This window comes from Podarcis erhardii (genome assembly GCF_964252035.2).
Source record: "Podarcis erhardii genome assembly, chromosome: 2".
NCBI lineage: Eukaryota > Metazoa > Chordata > Lepidosauria > Squamata > Lacertidae > Podarcis > Podarcis erhardii.
In genome coordinates, this window is record NC_138498.1 from 107,444,943 (window position 1) to 107,457,768 (window position 12,826).

Sequence of the window (12,826 nt, forward strand, 5' to 3'; positions counted from 1 at the left end):
CTGGAAGGGCAAGCAGTGATATTACTCAGAAGATGAACATGAGCACTTCCCTTCAGTATCCCCACCGCCCGTCCTTGGAAGCTGAATGGGTTCATTCGAAGGGATTGCTCCCCCTATACACTGAGCAGCCCCCTCTAGTGTGATGGGAGTCACCCACAGCAGCTGCTGAACAGAAGGGAAACACCATTTACCTTCCTGTCACAGCGGTACCTATTTATCTACTTGCACTGATGTGCTTTCGAACTGCTAGGTTGACAGGAGAAGGGACAGAGTAATGGGAGCTCAGCCCGTCGCAAGGATTCAAACCGCCAACCTTCTGATTGGCAAGCCCAATATAGTGGTACCTCGGGTTAAGTACTTAATTCGTTCCGGAGGTCCGTTCTTAACCTGAAACTGTTCTTAACCTAAAGCACCACTTTAGCTAATGGGGTCTCCTGCCGCCGTGGCGTGATTTCTGTTCTCATCCTGAAGCAAAGTTCTGAACCCGAGGTACTATTTCTGGATTAGCGGAGTCTGTAACCTGAAGCGTATGTAACCTGAAGCATATGTAACCTGAGGTACCACTGTATCATGATGAAAACAAGATATCGCCCAGCCCTAGGTGTTATACCTTGAACCTCAGCCCAGGTCTGCTTGCCGTGCCCCTTTCCACAGACCCGAGAGATCATCAACTGAAGTGCAATATTTTCTGGGAATCCTCATGAGGAGGAGGTGCTGCACTGCTCCCCTGGCCAAGCCCCTCCCACTCGTGGAGGACCCTGCTTGTGGTACAAGCAACCCCTGGCTGGCTGGGAACTGGCTGCTCCATGCGGTCCCAGGCCCTGCCACCCACCTTTGCCGGTCTCCTGGCTGCTGCTCTCCTCGGCGGCACTGTCGGTTTGCGTGTCCTTCTCGCAGGGGTTATGGGCCGGCAGGATGATGCGGGTCAGGGGGCCGTGCCCATCCCTCCCCGACTCCCGCTGGTGCGCCAGTTTGCGCCGCAAGGCCGCAATCTCCTTCTTGATCATCTTGGCCCGCCGGCAGCGGCCCACGCTCTGCTTCCCGGCGCTCACCTCGGCCAGGCGTTCCACCAGCAGGCCCAGCTGGTCTTCCAGGGGCAGGTGCTTCTGCTTCTCAGACAGCAGCATCCGCTCCTCATCTGCGCCAACAAGGAAACAAAGCCCAGGATAAGAAGGAGGCTTCCGCCGATGGACCCAGGAGAGACCAGAACCCGGAAGGCAAAGAAAGGAGGCAGGGATGGGGGAACCTGTAGTTCTCTGGCCATTACAGGACTACAACTCCCATCAGCCCCTGCGGTCAGGGATATTGGGAATTGGGGTGGGACAACAGCTAGAGGACCACAGGTTCTCCAGGCCTGACATTGTTATGCAGCATCTCAGTCCCTAAAAGGGGGCAAAACGGAGAGCAGGAAAGTATCATGGATAAGGGTGGTTGCCTTCCACAATTCCATATGCATGCAGTTTTAAGTGCATTTCAAATCCTTGGGAATTGAAGTAGCTTCTATCCCTGCCTCCTTTTGTTGGAAGTTTGTTAGGTTCCAGATTTCTGATTATAAATCTTAAGATGTGTTCGGTTTCCTCCTCCTCTCCAGCAGCCAAGCACATGGAAAAGTACCGTATTTTTCGCTCTATAAGACGCACCAGACCATAAGACGCACCTAGTTTTTGGAGGAGGAAAACAAGGAAAAAAAAGATTCTGAATCTCAGAAGCCAGAACAGCAAGAGGGATCGCTGCATAGTGAAGGCAGCAATCCCTCTTGCTGTTCTGGCTTCTGGGATAGCTGCGCAGCCTGCATTCGCTCCTTAAGACGCACACACATTTCCCCTTACTTTTTAGGAGGGAAAAAGTGAGTCTTATAGAGCAAAAAATACGGTAGCTTGTTGGACCATCTGTCTCTGGGGCACTCTGGCATGAGCGAGTCCAACTGTTAACAGCCTAGCTATAAGGATGGCCGCTGTGGACTGTAGCTACCCACCACTGCCCCATACATAATTCTTATCTGGCTCCTGGCTGCCAATATCTTAAGGCATGGTGAAAGCCTCACCAATAGTTTCAATGATGTGGAAAAGTGAGGAACATATGAAGTTGTAAGGAACAGATATACCAGACTTTGGTGGTTAACCTCTCTGATGTGCAGATCTGACTAGATCCTTCAGATTTTGCACTTTTATGAATTTTGCAGCACAGTTCTCGACTTGAAAAAGTACCAAGATACAGATAAAAGTGCTTTTTAAAATAAATAAATAAATACATGTAGAAATATGTCCCTTTGAGACAAAATATGTTTAGAATAGTGTGTGAGAAAATGCATTCAAAGCTACATCTGAAGTACACGTGTTGATAGGGATCTTTTTTTAAAAAATGCAGATCTGCATGGAGATGGGAAGGAAGGAATTTACTGCTGAACACATGAAAACCAGCCTTCCTCAGCCCGGTGCTTTTCAGATGTTTTGGGCTCCAAGTCCCAACAGTCCCAGCATGCATGGCCAATGGCCAGGGATGATGGGAGTTGTAGTCCATCAACATCTGGGGTGTTAGGAAAGGCTGAAACTGATATGGACTGGAAATAGACTGGTCCGTAATTCTTGAAAAAAGGAATAATTTAAATATTGCCATTTAAAAGCAAACAAACAATGAAGATATTTATGAAAAACACGGTCGTCTGCATACTTCCTTTAGGGGACAGACCAAAGAGATCTTTCAGACAGGGGTGTTAAAGACCGAAAGACAAGACCAGTACCAACAGCTCTTAAAGAAGCCCTCAGATGTCAAGGAGATAAACAACTATCTGACTTTTAGAAGACATCTGAAGGCAGCCCTGTTTAGGGAAATTTTTAAAGTTTGATGTTTTATTCAGTTTTTAATCTGTTGGGAGCCGCACAGAGTGGCTGGGGAAACCTAGCCGGATGGGTGGGGTATAAATAAATTATCATCATCATCATCTTTGCATCCTCTTTGTCACAAAGCAAAGAGGAGGGCAGTTTCTTGAGTCTAACCTATAATACAAAGGGCTCAGTGCTAAAAGGATTCAAGACAACATAGGGTCCTTTTGGCTAAAAGCCAAGGTAGCAAACAAACAACCGTAGAGGCTCAGGGTAATTGTAAGTTGCTGGGTGAGAGGATAGATGGGAGAGAGGAGAGACCGCTGGAGGATGGTTTGTTTAAAGAAAGCACATCACAACGTTTTCCTTCCTGGAGGAAAATGAATCCCACCCCCACCCCCTTGTTTGTTGGCCTAGATACACATTGGAGCATTGTTTACTGCTTGTGCCCCGTAAAAGGAAGAAAGAAGTGAGCCAAATGCCACTAGGCAACCTCTTGTCTTGGGGCTTTTCCTGCACGGGAGAGGAAGAGGAAAGTTGCCAAGAGGGATTCTAGTAGTTGAAATTCTGCAAGCCACCTCTGGCAGCTTGTCAATATACCAAACCGCAATTTTTGAAAGCTGGTGGGCTGCTGCAAAGGGGAAGTTTTGGCCCAAGCTCCCACTTTCTTAGCCCCTGCAGCTCTGGAAAAGTCTCCTTTGGTTAGCCTGTGACCCCTGTGACCCCTCCTCTCGCACTCGGACCACTTCCATCTTCCTCTGTGAGGCTCTCCTTGCTCAGCCCCTCCTTTCGCCACACTTCCTCCCCAGGAGGCCTGCCTCTTTCTAAAATCGCAGCAGCTCAGATGGTACCAGCCGGGTCCCTCCCTCTACATGTCCTTAGGGCAGGCAGCCAACACTGCCAGAAGCTCCAGCCCTCCCACAAAACCCTTTTTGTGCTTTGCGATAAAGGCATCTCGGCAACGGATGCAACCTCACTGGGGAGAGAAGGCAGGGGCTTTCTCTTCAGACACCCCTTTCTTCCCGGTGGATCTAATCCGAGTCAATGCTAGCTTCTGCCCAGGCAGCTTTCAGCTCTGGCACTCCTTCCCCTACCCGGGCAGCCACCATCCTAATCTCTGGGCATTAGCCGAGGATGTTTCTTATACCGACCGTTCTCGGTGCTTCGCAGAGGGGCCTCGTCCGCGGCCATGGGGAAGTGCATGCCCGTCTCGAAGTCGATGCCCATCTTCTCCGCTTGCCGGCGCGCCTGCCGCAGCACGGCATCCCCTTGCTCCCGCAAGCGGATGGCTGCCCGGTAGAAGATGGTGTCTTTGGCGTTGTACTTCAAGCAGTTGCTGACGATCAGGTTGAAGTCCTCTTCGAACTCGTCCAGGTTCAGGTAGCGATAGCCCTCCAGCTTCTGCTTCATGGTGTAGAAGTCCATCGGCTTCTTGATGTGGTCCAGGTAGTCAGGGACCTGCAGCGGGCAGAGAGAGAGAGAGAGCAGAATGGCTAAGAGATGGGGGAGAGCGCCGCCCCGGGGTGGGGGATTCCCTGCTCCAAGAGAAGACGAAACAAAAGTTAGAAGCAGTCCCGAAAGCCTCTCGCCCAATCTGGAGCAATTTCCCCACGGAGAAAGGGGCACTGCCATTCAGCGCGGGCACACAAAGTCGGGCACCCTCCCCGAAGGGTCCATGAACGGCGTTCTCCCACCCCCACCTTCCGAAAAAAGAAGAGCGAACATTTAGAAAGGCGGGTGGCTTGCAAGGGGAAGCAAAAGCAAAGCTGGCAGAGGTTTGGGACCTTGTTCCCAACTTCTGCTCCTCTGCATGTGCTGCAAGTCCCCTAAAAATGTCTGCCTGCAGTCTTCCTCGCCATACCTGGTTACCCCACCTATTACCTCTCAATTTCCTTTCTCAATAGGCCTCAATCTCAACATACAACTCTCTCTGCATCACAGGAGGTTCTCCAAAAACCCTATTGCCAGGCCCGGCACCACCCTGACTAAGGGCTGGGGACAAACCTCTTCCTCTTCCTAGGCAAAGACAGTTCCTGCATCCTCCTCCCATATATAACAAAGCCGTGTGACAGAAAAACAGGGTGTTTTAATATAATTATGCTGTACTGGACGGAATAGAGCAAGCCTGGTCTGATGGTAAGTTTGTACTGCTAAGAGGTGGGTCAGTAAAAAAATAAAATAAGAGAGTGTCCGCAAAAAAAGGGGGCTGATAACCAGACATTTTCAGTAAGCTATTTGCAGTGATCTATTCAAACAACTTGTTTTTCATCAACAGTCAGAAGGGAAATGTAAAATGAAACTTTAAAAACAACAACAAAAAACCACTTTGGCTGCAGAGTAGATAATTCACTTTGATGGAGTGGTGCTGATTTTGCGTATTTTTGCCTTCCCAATTGCCCAACCTAGAAGCAGAATCTAAATCTGGACTGAATTGTTCCCTCTTTCTGATGAAGACAATGTACAGTGGTGCCTCGCAAGACGAAAAGAATCCGTTCCGCGATTCTCTTTGTCTAGCGGTTTTTTCGTCTCGCGAAGCAAGCCCACTGACGGCTTAGCGGATTAGCGCTATTAGCGCCTTTTAGCGGCTTAGCGGATTATCGGATCAGCTGATAAGCGGCTTAGCGGCTTAGAAAAGGGGGGGAGGAAAAAAAACCCGCAGGAACTCGCAAGACATTTTCGTCTTGCGAAGCAAGCCCATAGGGAAATTCGTTTTGCGAAGCGCCTCCAAAACGGAAAACCCTTTCGTCTAGCGGGTTTTCCGTCTTGCGAGGCGTTCGTCTTGCGAGGCACCACTGTATCCCTTGAAGGCTGAGTTTTGCTCCTTCGTAGCTTTTCTACTTTCTGTATTTATTGAAATTAAAAACAACAAAGATCTGTACTCCGATCTTCTTAATTCCTTAAAACGAATGATGCATTGACCTTAGATAGCAGCACGGCTTTCAGAGGAAAAGTATGAAGGACCGGCCACGTTAGGAATGTAACGCTAAACCATGACTTGGTCCTACTTAAACAAGCAACAGTGAGACTTGAACTCGTTCACTGCCTTCTGCATGACCAGAACGAGGACTTTGCGAACCTCTATCTCCAGTTTGAGTGTGTGTAGAAGCTCTAAAAGCGGTCTGGCCACATCTAGCTGGGCAATGGTGTCATTATTTCCCCTGGTGGTGACCAGCCTGTAGGGCAAATATATCCTCTTCTATAAGAGAAGTCACATAACCCCATACAAAATCAAAAGGAATAGAACAGTCCAGCTTGAGTCTAGACGGCCCTTGTCAAATTGCCAACCTGTAACCCCCTCCCTGCACCTTCACGGGAAACCCTCGGGGCTTTTATCTTGGCGACCTGGGTGACTCAACACACCGGCCTCCCTCCACTCCTCACCCTGCAAAACGGACAATTCCCGAAGCAATTTTCGGTGGTGACAGTGACTGCAACCCACCCCTCTCACGGTGGCGTTAGAATTTACCTTCTCATTTGTTACCAAAAACAAAGATGGCGGCCAACTGGAGTGGGCGGGGGTGGTTTTGTTTTGTTTTGAAAAAGAGGGCCCAGGGCAGGTGCCAGCAGCGGGCCGTCCCAGAGCACGGAGGTGCAAGGAGGCCATCTACTGACGCCAGGCCTGGAAACGGCGTCTAACCCTGTCAGGAAGCTTTGGACCATAGTACATTTGAGCTACTTGCCCAGCCAGCGGGGCCTCTGGTGCCTTTCGCACATACAACGGCCCAACCCTGTGGGCGTGCGAAGGAAGGGTCGGGGTTGTTGGGGGCACAGGACAGGACAGGCCCAGCGCCAGGGCTGGATGGGAACAGAGCAAAGTATAAATTGGGGGTGGAGGGGTTCTTACTTCGTAGAGTTCTGTTACCTCAGACAGCGGGACCGGCTGGCTGAAGATGTTGCCCGTGTCCTTCTCCTGGAGCTGCTCCAGCGTCCGGCGCAGGAGGATGAGGAAAGGGGTCAGCTGCATCTCAAGGGCCACCTGCTGCATTTTGATCTGAAACACAGAGCGGGAGGAGACACTGAGCTCTCGGGTCCCTGGGACAGTCCGCTGCGCCTCAGCCGGGGACCTCTGAAGTAGCATGGGGTTAGAAAGCACCAGCTCCCAGGGCAGAGGGGCTGGGGGGAGGGGCAACCGGTGACCCTCCAGGTGCTACAACTCCCCACCCACCCCACCAAGTCGCTGACCACCGGCTGTGCTGGTTGGGGCTTGCTAGAAGTTGGGAGTCCCCCTCAAACTCTGCGCTGTAAGAGAATTTCACTTATGGGGCGACCGTTGGCCTGCCATTGTGGATCTTGTGGAACCCCCTAATACGCTGCTGTAATACACCCTTACCACCCCCCCCACTCCTCCCGGGGAATGCAGAGGTGCATCATGGGCAATCCTGGCGCTGCTTCGCTCCTGCCATGTCGGAACACGGCCTGGGAGCGAGCTCTGGGGACAACGGGAACTAGGCACGAACAAGAGGGGAGCAGAATTCGCACTAGAGCCGACAAGTCACATCTGCACAGGAAGTTTTTAACGGCTGATGTTTTGTTGCATTTTTTTATATTTCGTTGGGAGCTGCCCAGAGTGCCTGGAGCAACCCAGCCAGATGAGTGGCGTATAAATAATACAATTATTATTATCTGGAGAAGCTTGACACCTCCTCCCCAAACACCCCTCAGACAACCCCTTCAGGAAAGGTTCTACCACCCCATCCTGCAACTCCCCTAGGAAAGCCCTGTGCTCCCCTCTTGTCATGCCGCTTGGCTACATTGCAGAGGTCCAACGCTTCCCTCTCGCCAGTCCGTGCCAAGCGTGTCTCCCTCCCTCCCCTCCCCAGAAAAGGACGCCCCAATCTCCCTTTCCCGCCGCGGTTACCGTCTCTCTCTTGAGCTTCTCCCGCTTGCGTATTAACTCCACCAGCAAGCGCGCTCGTTCCAGGTCGTGGCGGAGGCGCTGCCAGGATTTCAGCTGCTCTTTCAGGGCCCAGTTCTTATCCTCTGTGTTATCTCGCTGCAGGAACATCAGAGTCTATGAGAGGAAGGGGCATCCCTGCCCCCTGCCAGGTTTCCACGGCTCTCGAAAGAAGAGCGGCAGCTGGCTCCGCCCTGGGTTGCTGCCAGGAGCTGAGGGGAGGGGGGGCAGTGGCAAATGCCAGAGCGGAACGGGGCACGGCGAGGGCAGAGACCCCTTTGGCAGGGTTGCAAGAGGAGGCCCGGTGCCTTCTCTCTCCCTCCTGGCAGAAGGAAGGAAGATGCACGGAGCTGCCTTGCACAGAGTCAGAGCGCCCTGCATGGACTGTCTACCCTGAATGGCGGCAACTCTATGGTCATGGAAGAGGGCTTTCCACCCTCCCGCCTGCCCAGTGAGCCTGGGACTTTTTGCATGCTAAGCTGGTCCTTTTGGGTTAAGCCAGGGGTCAGCAAACTTTTTCAGTAGGGGGCCGGTCCACTGTCCCTCAGACCTTGTGGGGGGCCGGACTATATTTTGGGGAAGAAATTGAATGAATTCCTATGCCCCACAAATAACCCAGAAATGCATTTTAAATAAAAGGACACATTCTATGCATGTAAAAACACGCTGATTCCTCGACTGTCCGCGGGCCGGATTGAGAAGGCGATTGGGCCAGATCCGGCCCCCAGTTCTTAGTTTGCTTACCCATGGGTTAAGCTCATGCTAGCTTCGCCCTTGGCCAGAGGAAATCCGTAGGTCCCTGCACCCACCATGTCTTGCTGCGGCAGCCGAGGCCTTCCTTCCTGCATGCAAACTGGGGAGCGCATTGCCCGGCCTTGCCGCGAAATCAGCCTAAGCTTCTCCCGCACAACCCCATGCTCCTTCAAGTCCAACAAACGATGGCAAGCGGGTGGCCAGGCACCAGAGGCCTTGCTCTTGGCCCTGCAGGCACCTGGCAGTCACGCCCCACTCTTCCTCCTCCCCACACGTTCGCCCTGGCCCCCAACCTCAAGGCAAGACATACCTGCTCAGCCTTGGACACAGGAGGAGGAGGGGCCGGCCTCCCGGGCTCGCAGTTCCTATGCGACTGCAGGTGTGTTTGGAGCCGGCGCAGCAAGGGCACTCCATTGCGGGACTGCCTCTTCAGGGTCCAGTAGCTGTGCAATCTCTGCATGAACTGGCTCTTCCTCTGGAGGGTCAAGCGGTTGGTGATCTTACTGAGCCTGCAGGGGGAGAAGGGGCAGAGCGGGGAGGGTCAAGCGGTCGTGTCGCAAGGCCAGAGAGGCACAGCGGTTCCACAGGCCTGTAGGAAAATACCACAGGCCTAAGGAAAATAGTTAAGCGGCGTTACTGTATTACAGAACACACCGACAGCGGGGTTTGGAGACGGGGGAAAAGGAAACCTGGGTTCAAATCTCCTACGCAACTGGAAGGTCGTGGAGCAGCCTCGGCCATGTTGCTAGATCTCAGCCTTTTCCACCACTTTCATCAACTATAAACGTCAGAGATGTGGCGCTAATGTTATTGTTGCTATGTTGCTGGTGAATGAGAGTTCTGCAGTGGCCTTTTCACTCTGCCCTGCTTCAGAATTCGTCCATCCGTGCACTGCTAGGAGACCAGAGGAAGGGCAGCCAAGGAACTAGGTCACGAGCAGGGAAACTTTGGCCTTCCTGACGCTGCTGGACTACAAGTTCCCATCATCTGTCGCCATCAACTATGACGCCTGGGGCTGATGGGAGTTGTAGTCCTGCAAAATATCTGGACGGCCAAAGGTCCCACAGCCCTGAGCTAGGTGAAGGATGAGGTTAAATTGGTTTGCCCAAGCCTGGGGCAGCTTGTGAAATGGATGTGGCGCCCAGTTAGATCCTGAACAGGGGGCAATATCCACCCACCAACTTTCTCCATGGCTAAAATAGCCTGCTTGGCATCCCATCGTTGGCCTCCAAAGTCTGAGAGTGAAAAAAATCAAGAATCTGGTGGTGTGGAACTCCTTTCCTGAATACATCACACCGCCAACTAAAGCGCCAGGATGCACATGGGATGACTGAGGTTTAGTGGACAACTTTTTGGATCTGACCTGGCCTCAAATCTCTCCTAAGCCGCCAATTCACTGTCTCTCTGCTTAACCCCGAGCCACAGTTGCCACTTGCCTCTTCGCCCCTGCATGGGACAAGAGCACTTCTCTGCAGTCAGGAAGACGAGTGGCTGGTGGCTGCAGCAACAGAACCACTGGGAGCCCCTGCCCTGGAAAATAGTAATGTTATTCTATTGATTGATTGATTATGACATTTACATCTCACCTTTCCTCTCCGCAGAGCTCAAGGGGGCACAGGTGTTCTCTGCCTCCCCATTTTATCCTCACATCAACCCTATGAGTTAAGTTAAGCTGAGAGGCTGTGATTGGCCCAAGGCCACCCAGCGGGCTTGACGGCCAAGTAGGGATTTGAACCCTGGTCTCCCAGCTCCTAGGGACGCGGGTGGCACTGTGGGTTAAACCACAGAGCCTAGGGCTCGCCGATCAGAAGGTCGGCGGTTCGAATCCCCGCTACGGAATGAGCTCCCATTGCTCGGTCCCAGCTCCTGCCAACCCAGCAGTTCGAAAGTATGTCAAAGTGCAAGTAGATAAATAGGTACCACACCGGCGGGTAGGTAAACGGCGTTTCCATGCACTGCTCTGGTTGGCCAGAAGCAGCTTAGTCATGTTGGCAACATGACCTGGAAGCTGTACGCTGGCTCCCTCAGCCAATAAAGCGAGATGAGCGCCGCAACCCCAGAGTCGGCCACGACTGGACCTAATGGTCAGGGGTCCCTTTACCTTTACCTTTACCTTTACCTCCCAGCTCCTAGTCAAACACCCCAGCCACGACGCCACGTTTGGCTCTCTTACAGGAAGCCTGCAAAGCAGAACATCAGGGCAACAGCTTTCTTAGCTGCTGGTGCAACTGGGACTCAGAAGCATGTTGCTTCCGAACGTGAAGGGAGCATCTAGCCAGTAAGGCTTGTAGCTATTGACAGCCTTATCCTCCAAGGAACCTTAAGGTACAGATCTGCGGGCAATTTGCCTTTGCTACAAGGCTGGTTTCATTAGCTGTGGTGGGATGGAATTCTGCATATTTGAAAGCATTTTGTACACTGGAAAAGGTGCTCAAGAAGTATGCAGCAACAAATTAATTTAAAGATTTGCCTTGTCGGCAAAACAGACCGGCATCCATCAAGACCAGCGTTCTGTTAACAGCCGCAGCCGCCCTCGTAACTCTTGAGAAACCTACAAGCAAAGCAACAAGGGGGAGGCTTTCCCCCACGGGGATGTGGTGACACACAGTGGAGGAAACACCCACCACTGCCGGGCTTGTTTCCTGCTCCCAACGGACAGGATCGCAGAACCGCCGTCCAGCAGGAGAGCATTTTTCACCATGCAGCGAAAGCAACGTTCAGCCTGGCGTAATTTGCTGCCTTGCCGTTTTGCCCGCAGCGGGGAGACAAATTCAAAAACGGGGTCCCAAGGGAACACAGAATGGAGTCCTGCCCGACCTTGTCGTCAAACCGTTGGGTGAACAGTTTCTTTGGCCATAAACAATCTTCTGTACGTTTCCGAGCACAATTCAAAGTGTTGGTGCTGACCTTTAAAGCCCTAAACGGCCTCAGCCCGGTATACCTGAAGGAGCATCTCCACCTCCATCGTTCTGCCTGGACACTGAGGTCCAGCTCGGAGGGCCTTTTGGTGGTGCCCTCATTGAAAGAAGTGAGGTTACAGGGAACCAGACAGAGGGCCTTCTCGGTAGTGGCACCCGCCCTGTGGAATGCCCTCCCACCAGATGTGAAGGAAATAAGCAGCTATCTTATCTTTAAAAGACATCTGAACGCAGCCCTGTTTAGGGAAGTTTTTAATATTTGATGCTGTGTTGCTTTTAACACTTGATTGGAAGCCGCCCAGAGTGGCTGGGGAAACTCAGCCAGATGGGCGGGGTTTAAATAACATATTATTATTATTATTATTATTATTATTATTATTATTATTATTATTATTATTTACTTACAGAGAGAGGAGTTGAAAAGGACGGAAGAAAGAGGAGCACCACCTTACCGCTTAAAAAAACGGGGTGCTGTTTATGGACAGTTTCTAAAATGTTTTTAAATTGTTGTTTTATTGATAGTAATCCGAACAGGGGTTTCATGACGGCGGAGCGGTATATGAATTTTCGTAAAATGGATAAAATAAATACACACCCCTAAACAGTGTGTGTTTTTTTAAAAGAAATATAAGGTACCCTTGAGTAGCCCCAGAAAAAAAGCACAGCCCCTAACTCCTGAAATGTTTGTCCATGGCAACATTAGCAGTAGCCCTTCTCCACTTATTCCCAAAGTGCATCTCCTTTAGCAGAAAAAGATATATTAAATTATTTTAAAAAATTAAATCTTGAACAGTCGCATGCAAACTTACTGAACATAACTCCCATGATGGTAAAAAATAAAATAACTTGCACCCTCGTACAGAGACATGTGCGCAGTAGCTTGAGAAGCGAACGGGGAACCTGTGGCCCTCCAGAAAAAGCCGGACTCCAATTCCCATCAGCCGGCATGGCTAAGGGTCAGGGATGATGGGAGCCGGAGTCCAGCAATGTATGCAGGGTCTCAGAAAAGCCCAGTTTAAGCCCCTGATCAGATGTGGAGCTTGCACAGCGACCTTGGACAGGCCAGCCTCTCTGGAGATTATCCCACAGGTTATTCTGAGGCTAAAACACTACCTTGAACGTAGACGAACTGCAAACGTAGTAAATAAAAAAGCAGCCCTTTCAAAAGCACCAAACACGTTTTGGTCTCAAGCGGATGCGGCCCAAGACACTTTGTACATAGCACGCCTCTAGATTAGGCGCCCCAAATACTGATTGACATCCGATGCCCCTTTAAATGGGTGGGGTATTATTGGTTTGCTCCTGTTCTTATTTTATTATGTATTTTGTGTTTTTTTTATATTGTACTTTCATGCCATGAACCGCCCTGGGATCTACACATATAGGGAAAATATACAAATAATAACATATAATAAAAACCCAGGGATTATTTTTTGCCT

General features: G+C 51.1%; 1 protein-coding gene across 3 annotated transcripts in view; it reads right to left on the minus strand.

Annotated features, from left to right (window-relative positions):
* BRPF1 (bromodomain and PHD finger containing 1) overlaps positions 1 to 12,826 on the minus strand; it is a 36,424-nt gene that overhangs the window by 5,929 nt on the left and 17,669 nt on the right. Inside the window, exons 5-9 of one of the 3 annotated variants that reach the window (XM_081852356.1) lie at positions 8,780 to 8,978; positions 7,681 to 7,833; positions 6,685 to 6,813; positions 3,974 to 4,280; positions 833 to 1,138 (exon numbers count right to left, since the gene is read on the minus strand). In XM_081852356.1, the coding sequence (XP_081708482.1) occupies positions 833 to 1,138; positions 3,974 to 4,280; positions 6,685 to 6,813; positions 7,681 to 7,833; positions 8,780 to 8,978 (1,094 nt within the window). Of the gene's footprint in view, positions 1 to 832; positions 1,139 to 3,973; positions 4,281 to 6,666; positions 6,814 to 7,680; positions 7,834 to 8,779; positions 8,979 to 12,826 lie in introns of all 3 variants that reach the window. The other 2 variants (XM_081852354.1, XM_081852355.1) reach the window with 2 other exon arrangements.